The 23,688-nt window shown below is 43.4% G+C and overlaps 2 protein-coding genes across 16 annotated transcripts in view; one reads left to right on the top strand and one right to left on the bottom strand.

The window, feature by feature from the left end:
• Positions 1–205: 205 nt before the first annotated feature.
• On the bottom strand, positions 206–10,023 carry IBA57 (iron-sulfur cluster assembly factor IBA57). 7 transcript variants are annotated; one of them, XM_033960921.1, is made up of 3 exons: positions 9,565–10,023; positions 8,166–8,512; positions 206–1,605 (listed from the first exon to the last, which is right to left on the bottom strand). In XM_033960921.1, exons 1-3 carry the CDS (start codon positions 10,008–10,010, stop codon positions 1,220–1,222), a joined length of 1,179 nt encoding a protein of 392 aa, XP_033816812.1. In that variant the 5' UTR covers positions 10,011–10,023; the 3' UTR covers positions 206–1,219. The 7 variants fall into 7 exon arrangements, with proteins under 7 accessions (XP_033816812.1, XP_033816814.1, XP_033816815.1 ...); XM_033960923.1 differs by lacking the exon at positions 9,565–10,023 and adding an exon at positions 9,265–9,363; XM_033960924.1 differs by lacking the exon at positions 9,565–10,023 and adding an exon at positions 9,196–9,363.
• CSNK1D (casein kinase 1 delta) overlaps positions 9,508–23,688 on the top strand; it is a 126,980-nt gene continuing 112,799 nt past the window's right edge. For 5 of the 9 annotated variants that reach the window (XR_004540873.1, XM_033960913.1, XM_033960915.1 and 2 more), the window contains exons 1-2: positions 9,947–10,084; positions 13,809–13,919. Coding sequence is in view for 7 of the 9 variants with exons in the window: in XM_033960913.1 (XP_033816804.1) it covers positions 10,009–10,084; positions 13,809–13,919 (187 nt within the window). In the remaining 2 variants the exon portion in view is untranslated. Of the gene's footprint in view, positions 9,612–9,860; positions 10,085–10,153; positions 10,278–13,808; positions 13,920–18,257; positions 18,428–23,688 lie in introns of those variants that run through there. The other 4 variants (XM_033960920.1, XM_033960918.1, XM_033960916.1 and 1 more) reach the window with 4 other exon arrangements.

The raw sequence follows: 23,688 nt of genomic DNA on the forward strand, positions 1-23,688 counted from the left end.
CTTAGGGAAGTATGTAGGTCTTGCTCATGATTGGCGGGGTTCGGATGAGAAGGATGGGGGTTTGGCTGTGCGGCGGAGGCGAATGCTTGGGGGGGGGCAGTGCTCGCTCAAGGGTTCTGCTGCACAAGGGATGGGAGGGAGGGAAGGGAAGCTGGGCAAGGGTCCTTCTGCACAAGGGATGGGAGGGAGGGGAAGAAAGATGCTGCACATGTGGGGGAGAGAAAGGAAAGAGGAAGAATTGAGCTGAAGGAGAGGCAGGGAGAGATGATCATGTACATACCCCGAAAATACGACCTAGTGCATTTTGGGGGCCTAAAATTAATATAAGATACTGTCTTATTCCCATTAATGATCATATGGTCAGAATAGTACTAGGAAATTTTAAAACAATGTAGGAATGTGAAGACCTTTGAAGTGAAGATGATGAAATACTTGGGGCACCATAAGAAAGGACTGAACAAAGATCTAGCTTTCCTGTCACCTTATACTGCTTTTTCAGTTTGATCATCCATCCATCTCTCTGTTTCTCACTCCCGTCCCCTACCTTTCCCCTTGAAACTACCACTGGAATGCTTTTATCTTTCATTCATGTGTTCCGATAGTCATTTTTTACTCCTGCTGACCTGACCTGAGGAAGAAGTGTCTGGTCTTTGAAAGCTAGTCCTTTAAAAAAGTATCATCTTATTTTATTTTGTGTTATTTCTATTTATTATATTCTATCAAAGCACCCAGTGTCCAAACAATATAGTATGTGACCTCATAGATTGCAATAGTGCTGGATTAGCTACACTCTGATACACATGAAAACCAAAACTTAAATGCAAACTCCCGCCATGTATTCACATTAACATCATTCTTAAGATTATGTCTTGTAGGCCAGGGAGGTAGTTTTAGAATTGTTATAACATTTTGTGATTGTATTATCATTCATGATGTTATGCCAAACTCTGCACTCACTGAAAGAGATCACATGTAATGCAATGTAATAATAATTATTTGTAGTAATATACCGTAATAATTGTCAGTTGACTAGCTGAGGGACAGCATTGGTTCTCCAGCATTAAACTTTTCCCTTAGAGAATCTTGTACACAGCTCTATCCCACAACAAGCCAAGACTCAAGCAGATGCCAGCTGTGGCATACGCAAAAGCAGAGAAACAGACAGGCTCACTTTTCAAATGTACTAAACAAAATAATTTCACAAGATTTAACTGATCATTCAATTATTGCTAGCTTTTGGCCACCATTCTGGTATGGAAGCACTTAAGTTTATTTGAGCATTCCCAGCTATTTTCAGGTGCAGCTCTTCCTTTACGTAAACCAGTCGAAGCAAGGCTAAGCCAATATCCTCCTGCCCTGCCCTGTATCTGCCAGCTGATTTTCCTGCCTGGGTTAACACCTCTGCTCCCTCAGAGATGGGCACCACAGATGAGAACCGAACTGGCACCAAGCGCTTGCGGATGACTCCGGTATGGTGAGTCCTGGCTGTTAGCTCCTGACCCAGATAACAGCCTTTGCTAAAGCAGATGCCATTCATGTAAGCCAAGTTGGATTCCAAGGGCAATGCGATGCCTGGAGGAAGGTCTTTCACCCCTTCAGGGATTCCTGCAATAATGAGAAAAACAAGTATGTCAGAAGGGATGGAACTGTGCTTCCCAACCAGTGATTTCCCCTCATGCTATGCTCACAGACCTTTAAAATGAGGTGGGATCTTTTCTGAAGTTACCACCACTACCACCCAAATACTGCAAAATCAGAAAAGAGCAGAGGTTTTCAGCTTGTCTTGCTCAAAGTAATGGCAGCTTATTGAACTTTTTAAAATGGACAACAGAATGTATTTTGAGATTAGCTAAATTATTGTTCAAATATATTTTATTGAACTCAAAAAGGAATCACACAACAGTGCACAGATAACAGCAAAACAAGCTCAAGGTATATAAAAAATCTCTAACTTACAGTTATTCAACCCCCCAAACTAGACCCCCCCTCCCCCCTTCCCCGGTCTTCCTTCCAAATAAACACCCTGAATGTACAGAGTAGTACCACCGAAAAGAGAACAGTATACATAAAATAAATATGACAGTAGAAAAAAGCATCAACAATTAAGCAAACGGCTACGCCCCAAAGACATCATAGTGTTCCAAAAGGGTTCCCAAGTGCACTGAAAAGAGCACCCTGGGAGAGTGGAGAAGTCGGAAACATCTCGTCGTTCCCATAGCAGAAGAGTAATCATCTGGCACCGCCAAAGAGAGTAGTCCGGTGCCTCATGATCAAGCCATTTAAGCAGGATGCATTTCAATGCAAGAAGAATTGTCCATTTGAGGAAAGCTGCAGCCCCCTGTTTACGGGGGGGAATAGTGGGGGACAGCTCCAAATAATACCAAGGGAGAGTGGCATATAGTTATATTCCAAATGCGCTCCACAAAGAAAAAAATAGCATCCCAAAAGGAGCGAATGCTGGGGCAAGTCCAAAACATATGTCCCAAATCTGCCTCGGACATCTGGCATCGTGGACAGGCAGCTGACTCCCTAAATCCAGAAAGGTGAGCCCTTTTAGGGGAGATGTACAATTGAAGGACCAATTTATAATGTTGTTCCCCAAAAAACAGTGTATTTATGATAAGTAGACAACCTGTGAACAGCTTGCAAAATCACAGATAAGTCCACCCCAAGGTTACGTGTCCAGGCATACCATAAGCTAGTGATCGAACAAGGGGGACTCATCCTTCAAATGATGATGGTGAAACTTAAGAGGAACAGAGAGTTGAGAGCCAAAAGTAAAGGCCGTAGATAACAACTCTTGACAGGGGGCCATGAGTTAGAGGGTAGGGAATTAATATAATGTTGAATTTGCATATAGGCAAAAGTATCAGTAGACGGAATATCAAAATCAGTCCGCAACTGATTAAAGGACTTAATTCTCCCATCGTCATCCACCAATTGAAACACATAATGAATGCCCCTTGTTTTCCCATCTAGCAAAACTCACTCCATCAACCCCAGGAAGAAAGTTATTATTGAAATGAATAGGCATAAAAGAAGTGATAGTAGGGTTAATAGAATGAAACTTACATACCCAGTGCCATGCCTTTTACCTTACTAGTGAGAGACTGAGAAGCAGAGGGGACAGAATGAAGGTATGCACTAAAATGTGTAGTCCAGAAACAAGAAAATTCTAAAGAGGTATTAGTGAAAGCAGTGGAACCCCGAAAAAAGTCATTAATATAGCGCATACCGCAACTAATAGTCAGATAGCAGATATTCAGCAAACCTAGGCCGCCCTTGTACCACGGAGCCACTGCCCGTTTGTAAGGAAGTCGGGCCCTCTTACCCAACCATAGGAACTGTTGAACCATACGTTCCAGGTGACACTCATCCCATGAAGTCAAATAAAGAGGGAGCACCTGAAAAACATACAGCCAACACGGGACAATAAGCATGTTATATAAATGAACCTGGCCGAGAAGAGAAAACGGTAAACCCCTCCAAAGGTGCAATTTATTCTGAAGGGCTTGAAACAACAGTTCCACATTAAGAGAATACAAACGATAAATCAAACGGAATAAGTACCCCCAAATATTTTAAGTTTGAGTCCGCCCATCGAAGAGGATATGTACCCCTCCATGCAGAGCGGAGGGTAAAGCAATGGACTTATCTAAGTTGAGAGAAAGACCGGAGTGAAACCCAAATTCTGAAATAAGGTCCAATGCCGTTGAGAGAGAGTCCTCTGGCCTAGTAAGAATCAAAAACATATAATCAGCAAAGGCCAAAGTCTTCAATGTAATCCCAGCAACACTAAGACTGTGTACAGCATCAAACCCACGAAGAGTGCAAAGCAGAGGTTCCAGAGAAATAATAAATAGCAGGGGTGAGAGAGGACAACCTTGACGCGTACCCCGAAGAATAGGAAAGGAATCTGTGCGCGTCCCATTAACCAATAAAGAGGCACGCGGGTTAGAGTAAAGAGAGCTAACGGCCTTCAGATAGAAGTCTCCCAGCCCAACATACTCAAGTGTTCGAAACAAAAAAGACCAGTGGACGCTATTGAAGGCCTTGGAGGCGTCCAAACTGACGAACAAAGCAGGAATATGATGATATTGACAACGTGACAGTGTAAAAAGGACCTTATGGATGTTACAGACGGATTGGCGACCACGAACGAAGCCCACTTGGTCCTCATGGGATTAGCTAAATTATATTTAGCATTAAATCAGTTTATATTTGCTTTGATGCAGATTTATAAAACAAAACCTTGGCCACATTTGTATGTGGTTTCCCATATATTTTAATATGTTTAATATATATGTTTCAAATATTGTAACCAATTACTTTTTACGGAATCCTGTGATATTGCTCACACTCATGATGTCTTTGCTCATAAAACTAGATAGGAAGTGATTTAATTTTTTTTTTCTATTTACAGATTTGCTTTTTTCTTAACTTTTTTAAGAAGTCTTTTTTATTAACAACCATGAAAAAGTTAACAAAACTCAATACAAGATATTCTAGCAAAAATTTTACACTAAGAAACATTGATTACACCAACAACCCAAGTCCAAACCTCCTTTGTCATACCTAACCCTACCAGTAAGCCACAGTGACTAGAGCCCTTGACTCGTTATGGGCTCCAGTCTCCTTGACTTCCTAACCTTATACAGGCTTCCCCTTAACCCCCTTACTAGTTCTCTTCATTTTTAAAAGACCTCCTAACTGCCGAAAAGAAGGGGCAGAAGTGTCGGTGGAGCCTCCCGACGGTCGGTAGCCCCGTTGCCTGCTGTGGATGACATCTTTCGGCGCCTCTTGAGCGAGCAGGATTTGTCGGGGATTCGCACGCTGGGAGCCCCGGCAGAGAGTAGTGCCGCGGGGTCTCCCTAAGGGCTCAATGTCACGCTGAGCCCCGACGTAAGGACGCCTCCTCTTCAACCACTATCGCTGGGAGCCAGCTCACTGTGAGGAGAGAGCACATCCGAAGAGGAAGTGTTCTCTCCCCGAGAGGCCAGTCTGTTGGAGGGCTTGCTACAAGGAACAGCCCAGAGTGATATTCTCCTCTGGAAAGAACCAGCAATTGGGACAACATTGGCTGAAAAATCCCAGGACCCCAGTGAGGTAAATCAATTGACTGAACAACAACCATTAATGATACAAGCAACTTTTACTCCTCCTGTTAAGCCCTCTGAAGTCACTTTAGATTCTCTTTGGGACTTAGTCATTAATTTAGGAAATTCCCTAAATCCGCAAATAAAATATTTGGATCAAGAATTAAAAAACCAGAAAGAAGAAATTAATATCTTAAAGTAAAATATTGTATTGTTGAAGTCCGACATACAAGAGGAAATCAAATCAAGATTTATTTGTTAAAGATAATTTAATTATGAAAAAAAATTGGAAGATCTTGGGAAAATAAAACTCGGGTTAATAACTTGCGCCTAATTAATTTTCCAAAAATTTCATCAATTTCTCCATGAGAAATGATAAAGCGCTACTTTCTGGAGATATTAACAATACCTGAGGATTCTTTACCACCTCTTACAAGGGTATATTATTTGCCTACAAGAAATCAGGATCCTCAAAAGAAAGAAGATGAAGGAAAATCGCAGGAAGCACCCTTGGATGTTTCTACGTTATTGGAATAATCGGATAGAGAATTGGCTATTCCAGCCACTCTCTTACTGACTGTAGCTTTGGCTCCAGACAAAGACTGGATCCTTAAACTTTTCTTTAAAAATAGGTCTAAGGACTTCCTGAGTTTCCATATTCAGATATTCCCTGATGTCTCGAAGGAGACTCAGAAGAGAAGAAGGGAATTCCTAATGTTGAAACCAGGTGCGACTCAGATTGGAGCTTTTTTCTTTCTTAGATATCCATGTAAATGTATCATTAGATACCGCTCCTTTAAATATGTGTTTGCAGAATCGGCTCACTTGATTGCTTTTCTCTCTCTGAAGCGTCTTGAGTCTTGTGACAGGGAAGCTCCTGTCACAGGTAAAAAGACGGTGGGTCCAGTCAGAAATACTGCCCTTAAGGCTGTAAGCTCTAAAATAAAGCCTGTTTCTCCTGGTAAAAGCAGCAGGGTAGCACAATCAAAGAACCTGGGGGAAAAGCAGGGGTGGAGTCAGCCCAAAATTCTGGAAGGGAGGGCACTGAAACCACAAGCCAGTCCCTATTACTCCTTTCCCCAGGTTAGAGAAATCCAGGTAGAAGGGGGTGGAGCTGGTCACCGAGCCTGGCAACCATGCAAACCTCAAATAGGCAGAAGGCAGAGTAATCAGGGAGGAGGAGGAGGCTCACCTGTTCCTGATTGTAGGAGCCCAGCAGCACACCAAGATAGCTGCTATCTCCCTTCTTCCACCAGCCAACCAAGAAAGTTCCCAGGACGCCAGCCCATCAAGGGAGAGAGATTACCTCCAGGGAAGTACAATCACTTTCCTAACACATTTTTGGGTGAGGGGCTGGAAGGTGTACCTGAAGGGGAAAACGATTGGAGAGGGCTAGCCAGCATTCAGAGAGGGGGATGGGAAGAACCAGCAGAAGTGCAGGACTTCATAGAGAGCCCTAATCCCCTGGAGCCAGCCTGGGAAATGCTCAGTGAGGAAGGCTCTGGAGAATACATGTTTGAAGAAGACATGGACATTGGGACCTGAGCAGGAGGAAAGCTCCCTGCAAAAGGCATGGCAGCCATGTCCAATTAAGAAAGAGAAAAGTATTTCCTAGAACCTCATTTCTCCCAGTAGTCCTTTGAAATAAAGTTCAGGATGTTAGGGGCATGTTTGGGTGGGCGAGAAGATCTTTAGCATAAGGGAGGCTTGCCCGCACAACCTGGGTTCAGGTTAGGGTTAGGGTCCCAATGTCCATGTCTTCTTCAAACATGTATTCTCCAGAGCCTTCCTCACTGAGCATTTCCCAGAGGGAGGGACTAGGAGAGAAAGAGGAAAAAGAATAAAAGCCAAAAACGGTTTTTTTTTCTTCTACAAAGTATAGTGGAAAGCTTGCCGACACCTGTTGTGCTCAGCTGTGAATTAGTAAACCAGCTTGGGTTGGGAAAAGTCTGAGGCCTGAGAGGAGACGCTACGGAGGCAGTGAAGAAACTGCAGAAGCATTTTTCAGATTTTTTTTTGTTTTCTGATTTCAATGCATTGAGGAAGATTGACAGTCCCAGGCAGAGGCACATCCAGCGTGCCCTGGACTTGTGTAATATACTGTGAATGCAATGACTGTGCCCTGTGACAAATGTGCATGCAGTGATGTTTTGTTTTGCACGTTAATAAACCCGAGGAAGTTTTGCTAGAAGTCCAGTCTCCGGGTTTTTCCTTTGACTAACTATATAAAAGGCGCTCCTAAAAATCTTATCTGTGATCCGAGCCGGGGTTTCCCACCTATTTGGGGCCTGGCCCGGCCACAGTCTGAAATACCACCTGTATCCAAGTGAAAATTAGCTCTGCGTCAGCACAGATTAAGTGAAATTTCTTTGTAAAGTTATTCCTCAAATTTAATTACTCTTTTCGTTAATCTTGGATCTAAATAGAGGGCTAGTGTGTGATTAAGATGAGAAGTGTTTTCTTTTTTCCTTTTTTTTTTTCTTGAAGTAAATCTAATTTTATGGTTTCTTGATCATACTTTCTGTACTAGATGTGATGCTTGATAATAATGTAAAAATCTTATAAATAAAAAAAAGACCTCCTAATAGCTTTCTGATGTTGAAGGAGAATATGGGTTGCATTTCACTGTGCAGTAACAGAGAGGAAAAAAAGACCATTTAATGCAATCCGGGAGCCGGAGAGCAACAAGCAATGAACATGCAAAATGGTACTGTGTGTTGACACCTCTTCCCTTTGAGGGTGGCTGTCAGGTGGAAAGAGGAGGCATGGGAAGGATGCTATTGGGGATCCTTCCAGTGCAAAAGCAAGGATGATCTTTACAGTTCCCTAACACTATTTCAAACCAGATTCTGTTTTCATAAAGTCACTTCTTACCAGAGGGCTCAAAACAAAGAGGAATGTTCTAATATGACAGTCACACAAACATGTAAGAGGAGGAGGGTAACCTAAGGATACAGTGGCAGCTGTTTTCTCTGTCAACCCAAGGCCACCTCTTCCATGAGCCACTCATATTTAGCAACCTAGCAATGAGGATTCTTGAGTGATTCCCTTCTGTAGAAGATGTTTTACCTTGATGGTACCTGTGTCTGTGATAGTCCTTATCATATCCTAGTTGACTATATTCCACAACCTCCAGTGGGTTTTTGTTTTTGTCAGTCACCATCCTCCAACCCATAACCACTGCTCTTGGATCAGGGGTTAAGATCAGAGCACCATCAGGACAGGAAGTGAAGGAACAGGCTGCATCCTCAGGCTGCTCCAATGGAAGAACTGCCCACAATGACAGATGTAGGCAAGGGGCAATGGTCACCTTCTTCCGAATCTTGTACACCTTCAAGTGCTTCTGGAGTGGTTCCAATGCAGACACATCACACTCCAACAGAATGTCTGGTTCTTCTTCCAGTCGTGTGTGCAGCCTGAAAGGAAAGACAAAACAGCAGCTTGTAAAGAAGGAAACAATGGGAGAGCAAACTCATGGTGCAAGCCAATAGACAGTTGCTACTACACCTTCTCAAAGTGTTTGTGTTCTAAACAAGGTCTCACCAAAGACTTACAAAGAAGCACTGTCACCTCCATTTTTTCTGCTGGTCATTCCTCTCCCTAGGCACCCAAGCACCCTTATGGCTTTTACCAAAGCTTTTTCTACCTGTCTGAAGAGCTTTAGATCATCAGATACAATTACACCCAAGTTCTTTACTTAGGGACCCCAAGGTCTGGCCCCCATGAACCAGCCTTTGAGCTGACACTACTAAGACTCAGTGGGGGGAGACAGAACCAGCCCACTACAGGTCGGACTGGCCCAGGGGATGTGGTGTTCCGAGCAGTCTTTTATTTCTGCATCCCCAATTTAGGCCAATCTTGCAATATGAACCATGAAGATATCAAGGTTCATACTATCCAGGGAGGCTGCTATTTACCTGGATACAGGATGAAAATTCCTCTCTTATGCAGAGAGATATTCCCTGTCCTGATAGCTTGTAAAGTTGGGCACAAAACACTGAAGGCTTCAAGAGCAGAATTTTTGAGTTTATTTAATAAATGCAAAGTAAATATAAAATTAAAAGTACTTTTGTGTTCAAGGAAGAAGAAAACGCATTACATTCTCCTGATCTGACAAGGCTATACATTTTATCCTTTCCCTGACATCACTTGCAAAATTAACACAGACTTTCCAAACATCCTGTGGAGCCTGCGATTAGTATAGCAGCTGGGCTAAGGCAGCCAGTCTCCCCTCCCCCCCCTCAACGATCGCGGCAGGAGCGTGCCCAACTCCTCCTACCGGAACCCCTCCCTAGGGCTTACTCGCACTCGTCCAAATGAGGCGGGCCCGCCCCGCCCCGCCCCTGCCCAACCCACAGGATCCTAGGGCCGGATTGGCCCAGACGCCGACTCCGGCCCAGAATCTCTCCGCGCGCAAGAATGACATCGTAGTCTGGCGCCTCAAAGCGTTCCAAGGCACCGCCCTCACCTGTACAGGATGACGTCATAGAGCGTCCTGCCCTGCAGGTTGAGTAGGTGCGCGTAGAGCGCGCGCCGGCCCTCGGGGCGCAGGTACTGCGCGTCATTGGTGATGAGCCCCTGCAGGAAGGGCCCCGCCTCGGGACCCTGCAGTCGCAGCAAGCCGCGCTGCTCCAGCGGGAAACAACGGAACCTGGCCCCGGGAAGCGGCGTGGAACACAGAGAGCGGACGGCCGCAGAGCACGAGCGCAGGCTACCCAGCTTAAGCGCAGGCACCCAACGCATCCTGCCCGTCTGCGAGGGAGGGGAAGTGACATCAGAACCCGAGGGAAGTGCTTCCGGGTCGTGGCGCCGGGTGCCCCTCGTCGCTCCTATGGATAGTGAAGTACAGTGAACGCGTCGCTCGCGCGTTCTTTCGGCGGCAGCCGTTTGGTGAGCGGAGCCGGGCCGGGCCATGGAGCTCAGAGTCGGGAACCGCTACCGGCTGGGTCGGAAGATTGGCAGCGGCTCCTTCGGTGACATCTATCTGGGTGGGTGGAGGCGGCCGAGGCCCAGCAGGGGCTGGGAAGAAAAACCCGCCTTGCACTTGAACGAAGGCTGTGAGGCCACTTTAACGGAAACCCAAAAGCCAAAGAGACGGGGGCAAAACCTGGGTAACAGGAAGCAATAATGCTTGCCCTGGATGGTAGCATGGAATGTTGTTACTCTTTGGGTTTTGACCAGGTACTAGTGACTTGGCTGGCCACCTTGAGAATGGGCTACTGGGCTTGATGGGACCATTGGGCTGACCCAGTAAGGCTTTGGATGCACTGGGGTAGGGGATTTTTCTAGAATAGGGTCTAGGTAGGGGTTCCTCACTTTACACCAGGAACATTTATTTTTAATTGTCAGGTCTGGTGTGGGAGGTGCCATTAGATACCAGGGCAGTAGTTTTTTAAATTGGGAGGAGGGAAATTGGTCCTGGGTGGGATAAAGGGGTTGAGGATGGCTGGTGGTTGTGTTAGGGGAGAGAGAAAAAGCTAATAGATATTAGTATACAGGAGGTGAGTTTTTTTTTCAAATGAAGGAAAACTCCAGAGGGCATAGAATGAGGTTAAGAGGCGAATAATCTAAGGAAATACTTTTTTTACAGAAAAGGCAAAAGTCTCCCATTGGAAGTGGTGAAGACAAAGACTGTGTCTGATTCAATAAGCATGGGATCTCTTAGGGAGAGAAGGAGATAGCAGATGCTGTAGATGGGCAGACTGGATGAGCCATTTGGCCTTTATCTGCCATCATGTTTCTATCAGGAGGTGGGGGCAGGGTGATAATTGGGGCCAAGGCTGAAAGTGGAGGCTATATGCCAATCTCAGATCAGTGGTAGGCTTCTGGCTAGTGCTGTCTGATTCAGAGAAAAATATTTTGATTCGATTCACCCTGTTGAATCAATTTTTTTATTTGATTCACTGTTAATGACACAGCTTTTTAAGTTTAAACATTTTATTTAACCAAGGCAATATCATGTCAAAAATAGGTACATCCAAACTATAACATAGCTTTAAAATTAGTTAGAAACATAGATTAAATAAATTACATTTGCCAGTTCTTATTTAGAAATATCAGTTTGTCAGCTTTGGCTGGCTTCAGAAAACTTCGCCAAGCAGCAATTATTTAGACTATTGTGTACAATTCTGGAGGCCGCATCTTCAAAAAGATATGAAAAAGATGGAGTCGGTCTAGAGGAAGGCTACTAAAATGGTGTGTGGTCTTCATCATAAAGTGTATGGGGACAGACTTAAAGATCTCAATATGTATATTCTGGAGGAAAGGTGGGAGAGGGGAGATATGATAGAGACGTTTAAATGCCTATGTAATGTAAATGCGCATGAGTTGAGTCTCTTTCATTTGAAAGGAAACTGCAATGAGAGGCCATAGGTTGAAGTTAAGAGGTGATAGGCTCTGGAGTAATCTAAGAAAATACTTTTTTTTGCAGAAAGGGTGGTAGATGCATGGAATAGTCTTCCAGAAGAGGTGGTGGAGACAGAGACTGTCTGAATTCAAGAGGGCCTGGGATAGGCACGTGGGATCTCTCAGAGAGAGAAAGAGATAATGGTTACTGCGGATGGTCAGACTAGATGGGCCATTTGGTTTTTATCTGCCGTCATATTTCTATGTTTCTATTATGAGTTATTGTAGAGATAGACGCGACAGGCTTTCAGAGTCTGTTGGATTTGCGTGAATATGAGTAAACCTAGCCTAGAAATCCTTTTTATCATGCAGTGGCTATTAACAATCCAGTAAACTGCTCCTTAAGGGTGTACTGTAGGCTGGGACAGCTTTCTGCATCGGATCCAGAGTTTGTGAACACTGTCATATTCAGGAAGCAGTAAATAACAGTCCTAAGCAACCAAAATCACTACGAGAGAATTTAGAGCAGTGTTTGTAAGCTTTATATATTCTTAAACAGCTTTAGCATCTTTGTAGAAAGTTCAAATCCAAAGCTCCCCAGCCAGAGAGGGGAGTGGAAATAGCAGCTATGACATCAGAGACAGAGTTCAGAGTTCCCCAACTAAGGGACAAGTGAGTAATTACTGTGATGTGGAAGATATGGGAAAAGGCAGCATCTGAAATAGGGGCAGCCCAGGCAGTAGAAATACTGATTCCTCTTTGGAAGGGAAACAAATACCCTGTTATTGCTGGGAAATAATTGTAGTGTTTGCTATATTGCTAAAGTTAGGTTTTTTTTGAGTGAATAAAGACTTGTTCAAAACTTATACATGTCTTTTGATGCATGTGGAGGAGGAGATCATCCTTATTCAGAATGCAAGTGCAGCCAGAAGGGGGCTGCTCAGCTAGTGGTATGGTGTACCCCAACGGTGGTGGGCTGTCACACTGGTGATTGTGATGCATGTGAAAGGCAATTCTATAATTAAGTAGCCTGTTGCAAGCGAATGATTATGTATATTGCATTAGGTGCTTAAATGCAAGGGTCTACATGTTAGCAGAACATGTGAGAGAGCTGGGGGTATTCCCAACTGATGTGCACAACTTAGAATACTGTAAAAGTGCTTTGCATGCTGTGCTTAGCTGTGTCCATTTTTGCCTGTCATTGACTAGACACGTGATTACACTTATGTGTGTCAGTGTGGATTTAAGAATCAGAATGCCTGGATGTCATCATAGAATAAGCACTCTCACACACAGCATAAGGGTACCTTCTTAATCTTTATTACCACAATTCAGTACAAATATCAATGTTCTGGCCCTGTGTTGATTGTAATACTTTTCTGATAGAGGTGTTTAAATACTTAAGTGATGTAAATACGCATGAGTTGAGTCTCTTTCATTTGAAAGAAAGCTCTGGAATGAGAGGGCATGGGATGAAGTTTAGAGGTGATAGGCTCAGGAGTAATCTAAGGAAATACTTTTTTACAGAAAGGGTGGTAAATGCGTGGAACAGTCTCCTATTAGAGGTGGTGGAGATGGAGACTGTCTGAATTCAAGAAAGTGTGGGACAGGCACATAGGATCTTTTAGGGAGAGGAGGAGATAAAGAATGTGCCATTTGGCCTTTATCTGGTGTTTGGAATTAACTAACTGATGGTAGTGATCATAGGAGCCATCTTTTAAAATGAGTGGTGGTGCTAAACCCCAACAGAGATTACCTCTCCATGGTCACAGTGAAGCAGTTTGTTCAGTAGTGTGTGTGTGTGTATTCAAGCACCCACAGAGCTGGCTCTTTTGATAGTGGTGTGAGCAGGGGTGGATCTGCTCCCCCCTTCCACCCCCAAGGCACTAAGGGTCTTTGGCCCCTAACCACCTATCAAAATTGATTAAAACCAGATGGAAGTTAGGGGAGAGTGGGCCCTCAGGTGCTGCCCTATTGTCCCAATAGTTAGCTCACCCCTGGAGTGAGAGTTCGCCTTCCCCTGGTTTACAGTTGTGGAGCATCAGAGTAAGTTGCATTGATGCACATCTGTGCAAAAGATTCCTCTGTACAGAATTCAGTGGTGAATAAAATTTAATGAGTCATTCCATAGCTCCCCACTCAACCATCTCAGAAATTGATGACATTTTTTTAAGGGGAAATGTTGGGACCTCCATATCCAAAGTTTTGGGGAATGATCTCAACTAGGTCCAGAGTTAGGGGCCACTTTTTTGTACCTGCGGAAGATGTCGAGTGGGGACCCTCCTTTATACTGGACCAGCATGGAATTACCTGTATTCTATGTCCCTACAACTAAGTTACATATCTTATTTCATTTTTTTTCTCTAGGAACTGACATTGCTGCAGGAGAGGAAATTGCCATCAAATTAGAATGTGTAAAAACAAAACATCCCCAGCTTCATATAGAAAGTAAAATCTACAAAATGATGCAAGGAGGAGGTAAAATCATGGAGCGCTTTACCTTTCTATATAATTTGTCAGTATGATGAAAAGTACAGTCATTTACTATGCTAGAATAATAAGATAGGGCAAATGTAGCACTCAGAAAATTTTGCTACTGTGTATAGAACCTATAGTTTTTTATGTCTGTCTTCTGGAGATGGGCGATACCATAAAAATGTTTCTAGTTCAATAGGAACGTCGGTCTTGAACAACTAGGTTTATGCACCTTCACCCACGGGGTATGTATTTTTTCATTTTTTTTCTTTCTTTAATTATTTATATACCACTTATAGCCTAAGTGGTTTACATTCAGGTACTCAAGCACATTTGCATTTTTTCCGCTCTGCCTCCCTTCTCCCTGAGCTGTCCAATACTCCTTAGTTATTCTCTCTACCCGTAAGGTGGTAGGAGCCCATCTGTTCTGCTCGGGTTTATTTCTTTTATTTTTTGAGTTTTTTTATCAGATGGTCAAGAAGCTTTTCAGTGCTGCACCCAGCCTCAGGACATTTTTGATTGCAGGGGTCGATTGGGAAGTGCTGCGCAGGGGATGGGAGGGAGGAATGGAATTCCCTTTTCCCGTGCAGAATCTTGCCGTGCTGGGCCATGTCAACATCAAATCTTGCCGCATCACAGTATCAGCAGCAATTCCCACATGGTGCCGCTGACACACAAGTCTTTCTACAGCAGGCAGGATGTGAGAGTCACTGCTAATACCGTGATCCGAAGAAGCAAACCTTGGAGTACAGTGGTGAGAGGAAGGAAAGCTGGTGGCATAGGAGGAGAGAAGAGGTAATAGGAAAGAAAGCTGGTGGCACAGGGGGAGGGAAGGGGTGAAAGGAACTTCAGGAAGGAAAGTTGATAGTACAGGGAGAGGGGAGGGTGAGAGGAAGGAAAGATGGTGGCGCAGGGGGAGGAGAAAGAGACATGCATGGTGAGGGGAGAGGATGAAATTGCAAATAATGGAGGGGAGGAAGGGAGAGATGGAGCATGGAGGGGAATAGAGAGATTTGATGTAGGGCACAAGGAAGAGAGAGGTGTTGGACATGGGGGCAGGTGAGAGGGAGAGAGAGATACACAGGAGGTGAAAGGGAGATGTTGGATCCAAGTGCAGAATGGAGTGATGGAGAGATGCCTCGAGAGGGTGGCAAAAAAATGGATAAGAGGGTAGAAATATGGTAATGGAGGTACATTGAAGATGAAAGGGAATGGAGGGCTGAGGAAGGAATGAGATGGGAATGGGAGAGAAGATGAAAATTTGATAGGTCTCGATGGATATACTATCAAATTCTATAAACACTTTAGAGAACTGTTGGGACCTTTATATGTTAGAATGGCTAATGGGGTGAAGGAGGGTGGCTCCCTACCAGCTTCGATGAGTGAAGCAGGTATTTCAGTGCTGCTGAAACCAGGTAGGGATTCACAAAACTGCCGGTCTTATTGACTGATTTCCCTTCTAAATATTAATGCTAAGATTCTTGCCCTCTGGTTGGGTAAAGTGCTACCGAATTTAAATAAATAAATAAATAAATTTTTATTTATAAGATTTTCACTTTTACAACCAAGCATTAAATTTACAACTTGATAAAGATCTAACAAAATCAAAGTAGTAAAACATAAGAAAAATTTAACTCCTATTTAGCCCACAACATTGGAGATCAAGAAAAGAAATAATTTCCACCTATTATTAATTAAAGATATATTAGAGTAACGGCACTAGATAACCCATCCTATAGCCGGTATGTGCACGCAGTGGAAGGTCATACATCATTAATCATGGTTACCAGCCCTTCTTTTGACCCAATAAATTCTATAAGCTGTTTGAGCTCAAAGAAAAGAAAATTCTTACTTTGATAAGATAGAAAACATTTTGCAGGAAATTTCACAAGAAATGTAGCTCCCAGAGCAATGACTCTTGGCCTCGAGGCCAAGAATTCTTTCCTTTGTCTGAGTTTTCTGAGCAATGTCAGGAAAAATGCGAACATTAGAGCCCAAAAACTGGTCATTAATAGGACGGAAATACAAACGAAAGAAACTATACGACAGCCTTTTAGCGACACAGGCAGCAAAGATCGATACTACCATCACCAATCTACTGACCAAATCTACAGACATTAAAGTATTCCGAAAAGAAATCAAAACTCATCTCTTCAAAAAACACTTCCCATCATCATAACCTCACAAAAGTATTAGAAAATGTTCTCACGACCACCTCCATCACCACCACCAGCAACACCCTGAATCCGAACAGTATTATCTCTATTCGTCTAAACAACCTATCACTATCTACTACCTGCTATCAATTTCTCCTGGAAAAGTCCAGACTAACAATTGTAACTGGACACACTCTTGATTACATGTACTGCAATGCTACTGGAAATGTCCAGTCCTCTAACTTGTAATCCGCTTAGAACCGCAAGACACAAGCGGAATAGAAATCACTAATGTAATGTAATGTAATGTAATATTCCTTATTACTTTCTAAGTCCTTCTTATATAGAGACGCCTTTCAAAATTAAATCTTTAAATGTATAATGTTTCCTCGTAAAGAAACAAGAATCACAGGAGGCTCCAGACATTTCCCCTGTTAACCCAATTTGTGCTTACCATGTTTGTTTCTTTCCTATAATTATTGTAATTCTACCCCTGACCCTTTTGTATCATGTTGGTCCTTATTTGTTTTGGTATATGTTCTTAACTTGTAACATTGTATCCCTATTTTAAAATTGTATATCGCTTAGAAGTATTATAAGCAATACTGTACTATCAAATTTTAAATAAACCTGAAACCTGAACATGGTAGTTCTATCCATTACAAATTCAAGGGAACTTTCCCAATATGTACCGGTAGTCAAATTCATGTCCACCACTTTATCTACTGGCATTTCAATAGGAGTAGATTCCCCTTGAGATCTCTTGATATTCAAATAGTACGCTCTCACAAATAGAGGCAGATTTTCTAATGGAATGGCCACAATCTCATGGAAATATTTCCTTGCCATCTCAACTGGTGATATAATAGGACATTTTGGAAAATTCAAAAATCTCAAGTTATTTTTTCTCAATTGATTCTCAAAGTTCTCCATCTTGCTGCATGTCTAAACTTCAAATGTAGGCATTGTCCATCCAAATTAAATTGAATGCTGCTAAAACCAAATTGCTTTGGGCTGGGCCAAGAGTAGAAAAAATCCCTTCCTCTGTTATACTGAAAACAGGCATTTCACTACATATAGACTTTTCTTCCAGAGTCCTGGGTATCATCCTGGACTCATCACTTACATTTCATGAATAGATAAATTCTTTGACAAAAAAGTATTTTTTTAGTCTGCATATGTGGAGGAAAGTTAGATCATTATTCCATCAAGAATATTTTTCAGTGTTGGTACAATCCACTGTGCTTGCCCAGTTAGATTACTATAACTCAGTTTATCTGGGCATTAAGCAAGGCAGTCTGAAACGACTTCAGTTAATACAAAATATAGCAGCTAAGCTTATTTTTGGGAAATGCAAGTATGATCATATGTCTCCTCTGTTGAGAAAGCTTCACTGGCTCCCAGTCCGTTTTAGAATCCAGTTTAAATGTGCATGTATAATCTTCAAGCTTCTCTATGGAATATTTGACTCTTTAGTCCCCTTATGTTGGAATACCTTTAGATCTTGTCAACTGAGGAATACACAGCAATATAAACTATCTTTCCCTTCTTTTAAGGGAATCAAGTCTGCTGGGAAGCTTAGTCAATCTTTTGCCTTCAAGTTGGTAGAGATCTGGAATGGACTTCCTGACTCTATTAGACTGATAGGCCAGCTACAACTATTTCGTAAAGCCCTGAAAACTCTGTTGTTCTCACAATATTTAAACGGCTTAACTACAATATCAACGAAATGATAATACTATAGCTCTTACTTCTCTTATGTTCCTCTTCTATGTACTCTAGTCTTAATTATATGTGAACCGAGTCGAGCTCCATTGGGAGATGACCTGGTATATAAACCGAAGATTAGATTAGATCTCTCTTTAACCATTTCCAATTGTACTGTTTTCATCTCATTTAACTTGACTTCTTGTTTCTCCAACTTTTCGTTTAAGTTAGATAGTAGTATCACCTGTTGTTCCACCTTAGAAAAGACAGTTCCATAGTCTGTTTTGAAGATTGTAAGATTCAGTTTAAGATTGGAGTCCATGACTGATATGGCCTGCCACAATGCTTCCATATCGATTTTCTCTGGGGGGGTTTAACTCCCCCAAATTGATAGAATTCCCTCCCGAAGCACCTCTCACCTCTTCTTCTATGGTGCAGGGAGAATGCTGACTAATTTCGTCTGCACCTTTCTCCTTAGAGTCCAGTGGAGGCGTCCCTCCTAGACTGAAGTCCAAACTTCCCTCTTGGTGCACCAAGATTCCAGCTGCTCCCTGTGCCAAATCACTTCCGGGTTGGGGAGGAACCGGTTTCTGCTCCAGGCTCAATGATGCACTAAGATTACCCGCGAAGTCTGGGTTCTCCCCCGAGGTAGGTCGGGTATCTTCACCCGAGTGGGCGAAAGCACCCATAATCGTTGTCTGGACCAGCCGCTGGGGGGGTTCCAGTCACTGGAGGGTTAGGGCAAGAGGTTCCTTTTCTCTTTCCCATATTGTAGCCAAGAAAGAGTAACCACAGTCGTCAGGACAGGCAAGTCAAGCAGCACAGCCCACTCAGGCGTCCGCTCTCAATGCCATCTTGACCAAAGTGCTACCAAATTTTTTTTAATGTTTTATTTTTATTTTAGTGAAAAAAAGAAACAGAGAAAAACAAGTGCAGCAAAAACAGTTGCATCATGACTCTTAGATACAATGCCCAAAAACACATCAACAATTGTTCTACAACCCTCCCCAACCTCCCCTCCCATGGAAATAGCACAAAATCATAACACAGCTAGACAGAGATTCCCCTTTGTTCACACCAAACAACATATGGTTTCCACCATTTCTGAAACCTTCCCAATCTATGGTGCTTCATAGTAGTTAACTTGGTCATATGGTAGACATAATCTATTTTTTGAACCACTTGATCCTTGGAAGGAATATGCTCCTGACGCAATGCTGCGGATAAAACCAGGCACTGCAGTCATCAAGGAGGCAATGATAGGAGAGAACCTAGCAGGCACTCCAATTGGAGTCAAATTTAATAACGCACATCCCACCTCTTTAACAATTAAAACCCCACAAATATCAGATAAAATGGAAAATACCATATCACAGTAAGGACCCACCTTGGGGAACATCCACCAAATATGAGCAAGCATCCCTTGAGCTCCACCGTTACACCAACAAATATCTGGCAAGTTGGAATTAATCTTGTGGAGTCGCTCCGGGGTATAATACCACTGATAGAAGACTTTATAACCGTTTTCCACTATGTTTGTAGCAATGGAAACTCACAGTAAAGCATGCAACATGGATTTCCATTGTCCCTTGGTAAATGTGCACTGCAACAAAGTCTTCCAATGCTGAAAATAGTGTTCCGGTGGGGGGGGGGGGGGTCATGGTGCACCAACAATTGATAAAGTCTGGAACTACATCCCCTCCCACTAGAGGCCTCTCAAGCTCTATCCCAGGCCGTGGTATCTTGAAGCAGATCTGGTAAGGCTTTTCTGCAAAGAAAATCCACCACCTGATTATATTGAAAGACCTCTGACGCCGTAAGGCCATATTCTCACTGCAGGTGGGATGCAGAGATTAAGTTACCATCAACCAAGAACTGTCCCAATGTACCCAGGCCCCCCACCTCCCGTACTTTATATCTATTGTCGGTATGACCCGGGACAAAACCCTCGGACACTACAGCAAGAACTACAGCAGAACGGGACTTGGGAGTAATCATTAGCGAAGACATGAAGTCTGCCAATCAAGTGGAGAAAGCATCATCCAAGGCTAGACAAATGATGGGTTGTATCCGAAGAAGCTTTGTCAGCCGGAAGACCGAAGTTATAATGCCATTGTACAAATCCATGGTGAGACCTCATCTGGAATATTGTGTACAATTCTGGAGACCGCATTATCAAAAAGATGTTCAGAGAATGGAGTCGGTTCAGCGAATGGCCACCAGGATGGTCTCAGGACTCAAGGATCTCCTGTATGAGGAAAGGCTGGGTAAGTTGCAACTATACTCACTCGAGGAGCGTAGAGAGAGGGGAGACATGATTGAGACGTTCAAATATGTCACGGGCCGTATTGAGGTAGAAGAGGATATCTTTTTTTCTTAAAGAACCTACGGCAACAAGAGGACATCCGTTGAAACTCAGGGGTAGGAGATTTCATAGTGACACCAGGAAGTACTTCTTCACCGAAAGGGTGGTTGATCATTGGAATAGTCTTCCACTGCAGGTAATTCAGGCCAGCAGCACGCTGGACTTTAAGAGAAAATGGGATAAGCATGTGGGATCACTTCAGGGAAGAATTTAGGGGGTGGGTCATTAGAGTGGGCAGACTTGTTGGGTCGTGTCCCTTTTCTGCCGTCATCTTCTATGTTACTACTGATGTTTGGCCAAAATAGGTCCTTCCCGGAAATAATTTCTCCCAGAAGGAAACCCAAATGCGAAAGAGCACTCCTATCAAGGGATTAACCCGTGGGATCATAGAACGAAGCTTTCTCAGTGCTAGCCACAGCACATGTCTCAGGGAAACATCCCCCAAAAACCAGGCCTCCATTTGTACCCAGGACTTATGGGATTCCTGTTGCCAATTGATCAGCCATGTAATAGTAGTAATAATTCGGCACCGCCAGCCCGCCCTTTTTCTGAGATTGAAAGAGCATAAATCTTCTAACCCGGGGGGGTCGCTTCCTCCAAATATAAGAAAAAATTCTCCTATGCAGCGAGACAAAGAAAGATTTGGGAAGGAAAACTGGTAAAGTCGCAAGTAGATATAAAAACTAGGGAAGGACCATCATTTTTATCATATGCACCCTTTCCAGCCAAGAAATCTGCAGATGCTCCCAGCGGTCCAAATCTGCATGGAACTTTTGCAAAAGAAGGGGAAAATTAGCCGTGTACAGAGAGTTCAGGTCAAGTGCTACCAAATTTAAAACATATCGATCAATCTGTTTTTATACAGAGGCGGCAAGTGTGCGATATTAGGTGCATGCTGCATTTGACATGGGAATCTGGTTGGAGGCCAGATAAAGTTGCACTTCTGGTGATTGATGTCGAGAAGGCTTTTGATAGTTAACTGGGATTTTTTGTGGACAGTAATGGAATGAATGAGTATGGGTGGCCCTTTTTGTGAGTTGAGTAAAAGCATTCTATCCATTCCCTTGTCCTTGTCTTAGGATTAACAATGCCTATACTGACTTTTTCACAATTGCGCATGGGACCCAACAAGGCTGTCCCCTTTCTCCATTGCTGTTCGCAATTTTGATAGAGCCTTTGGCTAAATATATTAGGAGACAGAATGAGGCTACTTGCAAGCAAAATCAAGACAGAAATTGAGAAGTTTTTAAACTAGGAAGAAGGGGGAAGCCGACAGTCAACCAAGAGTCGATAATTCGGGAACTGGTATACCCAGAGGATACTGTGTGGAAAGATAGTGGGGAAGACTCACATGAACCTTACATGACCTTACATGAACGCAAGGAGCCTAAAGAATAAGATGGGTGAAATAGAAGCTATGGCACAAAAAGATAACCTTGACATCGGCATCACAGAAACATGGTGGAATGAGGAAAACGTCTGGGACACTATGCTACCGGGATACAAGCTCTACCGCAGGAACAGAATGGGACAAAAAGGTGGGGGCATTGCCCTATATGTCAAAGAGGGAATTGAGTCTACTGGAGAGAACACAAAGAATAAGTCAGAGTCTCTATGGGTCAAAATTACAGGAACAAATGGAATGGAACCGAAGATTGGCATCTACTACTGACCCCAAGGGCAGTCAGAAGAAATTGATGGAGAAATGACAGATGAGATTAAACACAACTGCAAGGGAGGCAACGCAGTTATCATGGGTGACTTCAATTATCCAGGGATAGACTGGAACCTAGGCACCTCTGGCTGCGGTAAGGAGACCAAGTTCCTGGATGCAGTAGGTGATTGCTTCCGGAACAACTCGTCAAGGAAAATACGAGAAGAAACGCAGTTCTGGACTTGATTCTAAATGGATTACGAGGACCGGCGCAAGGTGTAGAAGAAGAGGGGATGCTGGGAACCAGTGATCACAATATGATCCACTTTGACCTGGACACAAGGGTGAAACATCGATCCAGAACAACGGCCATGGTGCTGAACTTCCGAAAAGGGAATTACGAAGAGATGAGACTCATGGTGGGGAAGAAGATTAAGAGGAGGATAAACACTGTAAAGACGCGGTCACTGAGGCGCAAAATCTGTATATACCATGTATCAACAAAGGATCCAAGAGGATCCTTTGTAGCGTGGCTCACTGTGACGGTGAAGGAAGCGATCAGAGACAAGAAGACTTTGTTTAAGGAATGGAAAAGGTCAAAAATGGACGAAAACTGGAAAAACAAAAATAGCATCAAAGCAGGTGCCATAAGGTGATAAGAGGGGCCAAAAGAGACTACGAGGAAAAAATAGCCAAGGAGGCAAAAAACTTCAAGCCGTTCTTTCGATATATTAAGGGGAAACGACCTGTGAAGGAAGCAGTTGGATGACCATGGAATAAAGGGAGTGCTAAAGGAGGACAAAGCTATCGCCGACTAACTGAACACATTTTGCTATACACGGGGAACAAAGATGGAAAACTGACAGGGTTGACGGTCAGTCTAGAAGAGGTATGCAGGCAGATTGATAGACTTAAAAATTATAAATCCCCTGGGTCGGATGGCATCCATCCGAGGATCATCAAGGAATTGAAAGGGACTATAGCTGAACTGTTTCAAGTAATAGCCAATCTGTCGATCAAATTGGGGAGGATTCCGGAAGACTGGAAGATGGTGAATGTTACGCTGATCTTCAAAAAAGGTTCGAGGGGTGATCCGGGAAACTACAGACCAGTGAGTCTGACCTCGGTACCGGGAAAGATAGTAGAGGTTCTGATAAAGGACCGCATCATTGAGCGCCTTTACAGACACAGTCTGATGAGGACCAGCCAGCATGGCTTCAGCAAAGGAAGATCTTGCTTGACGAACTTGCTGCATTTTTTCGAGGGAGTAAACAGACGGATAGACAAGGGTGACTCAGTCGACATTGTATATCTTGACTTTCAGAAGGAATTCGACAAGGTTCCACATAAATGTCTACTTCAAAAAACTTGCGAGCCATGGAATCGAGGGTGAAGTACTCATGTGGATTAAAAACTGGCTTGCGGATAGGAAACAGAGAGTGGGACCTGTGCTCTTCAACATATTTATAAATGATCTGGACATTGGTATGACGAGTGAGGTGATTAAATTTGCGGATGATACCAAGTTATCCAGAGTAGTGAAGATGCAGGAGGATTGAGAAGACCTGCAACGGGACATAAACACGCTCGAGAAATGGGCTGCGACATGGCAAATGAGGTTTAACTTGGATTAGTGTAAGGTGATGCATGTCTGTAACAAAAATCTTATACACGAATACAGGATGTCCAGTGCAGTACTTGGCGAGACCCCCCAGGAAAGAGACTTGGGAGTACTGGTCGACAAGTCAATGAAGCTGTACACACAATACACTGCGGCAGCGAAAAGGGCAAACAGAATGCTAGGAATGATTAAGAAGGGGATCACGAACAGATTGGAAAAGGTTATCATGCCGCTGTACCAGGCCATGGTATGCTCTCACCTGCATCCAG

The sequence above is a fragment of the Geotrypetes seraphini genome, chromosome 10 (genome assembly GCF_902459505.1).
Source record: "Geotrypetes seraphini chromosome 10, aGeoSer1.1, whole genome shotgun sequence".
NCBI classification, from domain to species: domain Eukaryota; kingdom Metazoa; phylum Chordata; class Amphibia; order Gymnophiona; family Dermophiidae; genus Geotrypetes; species Geotrypetes seraphini.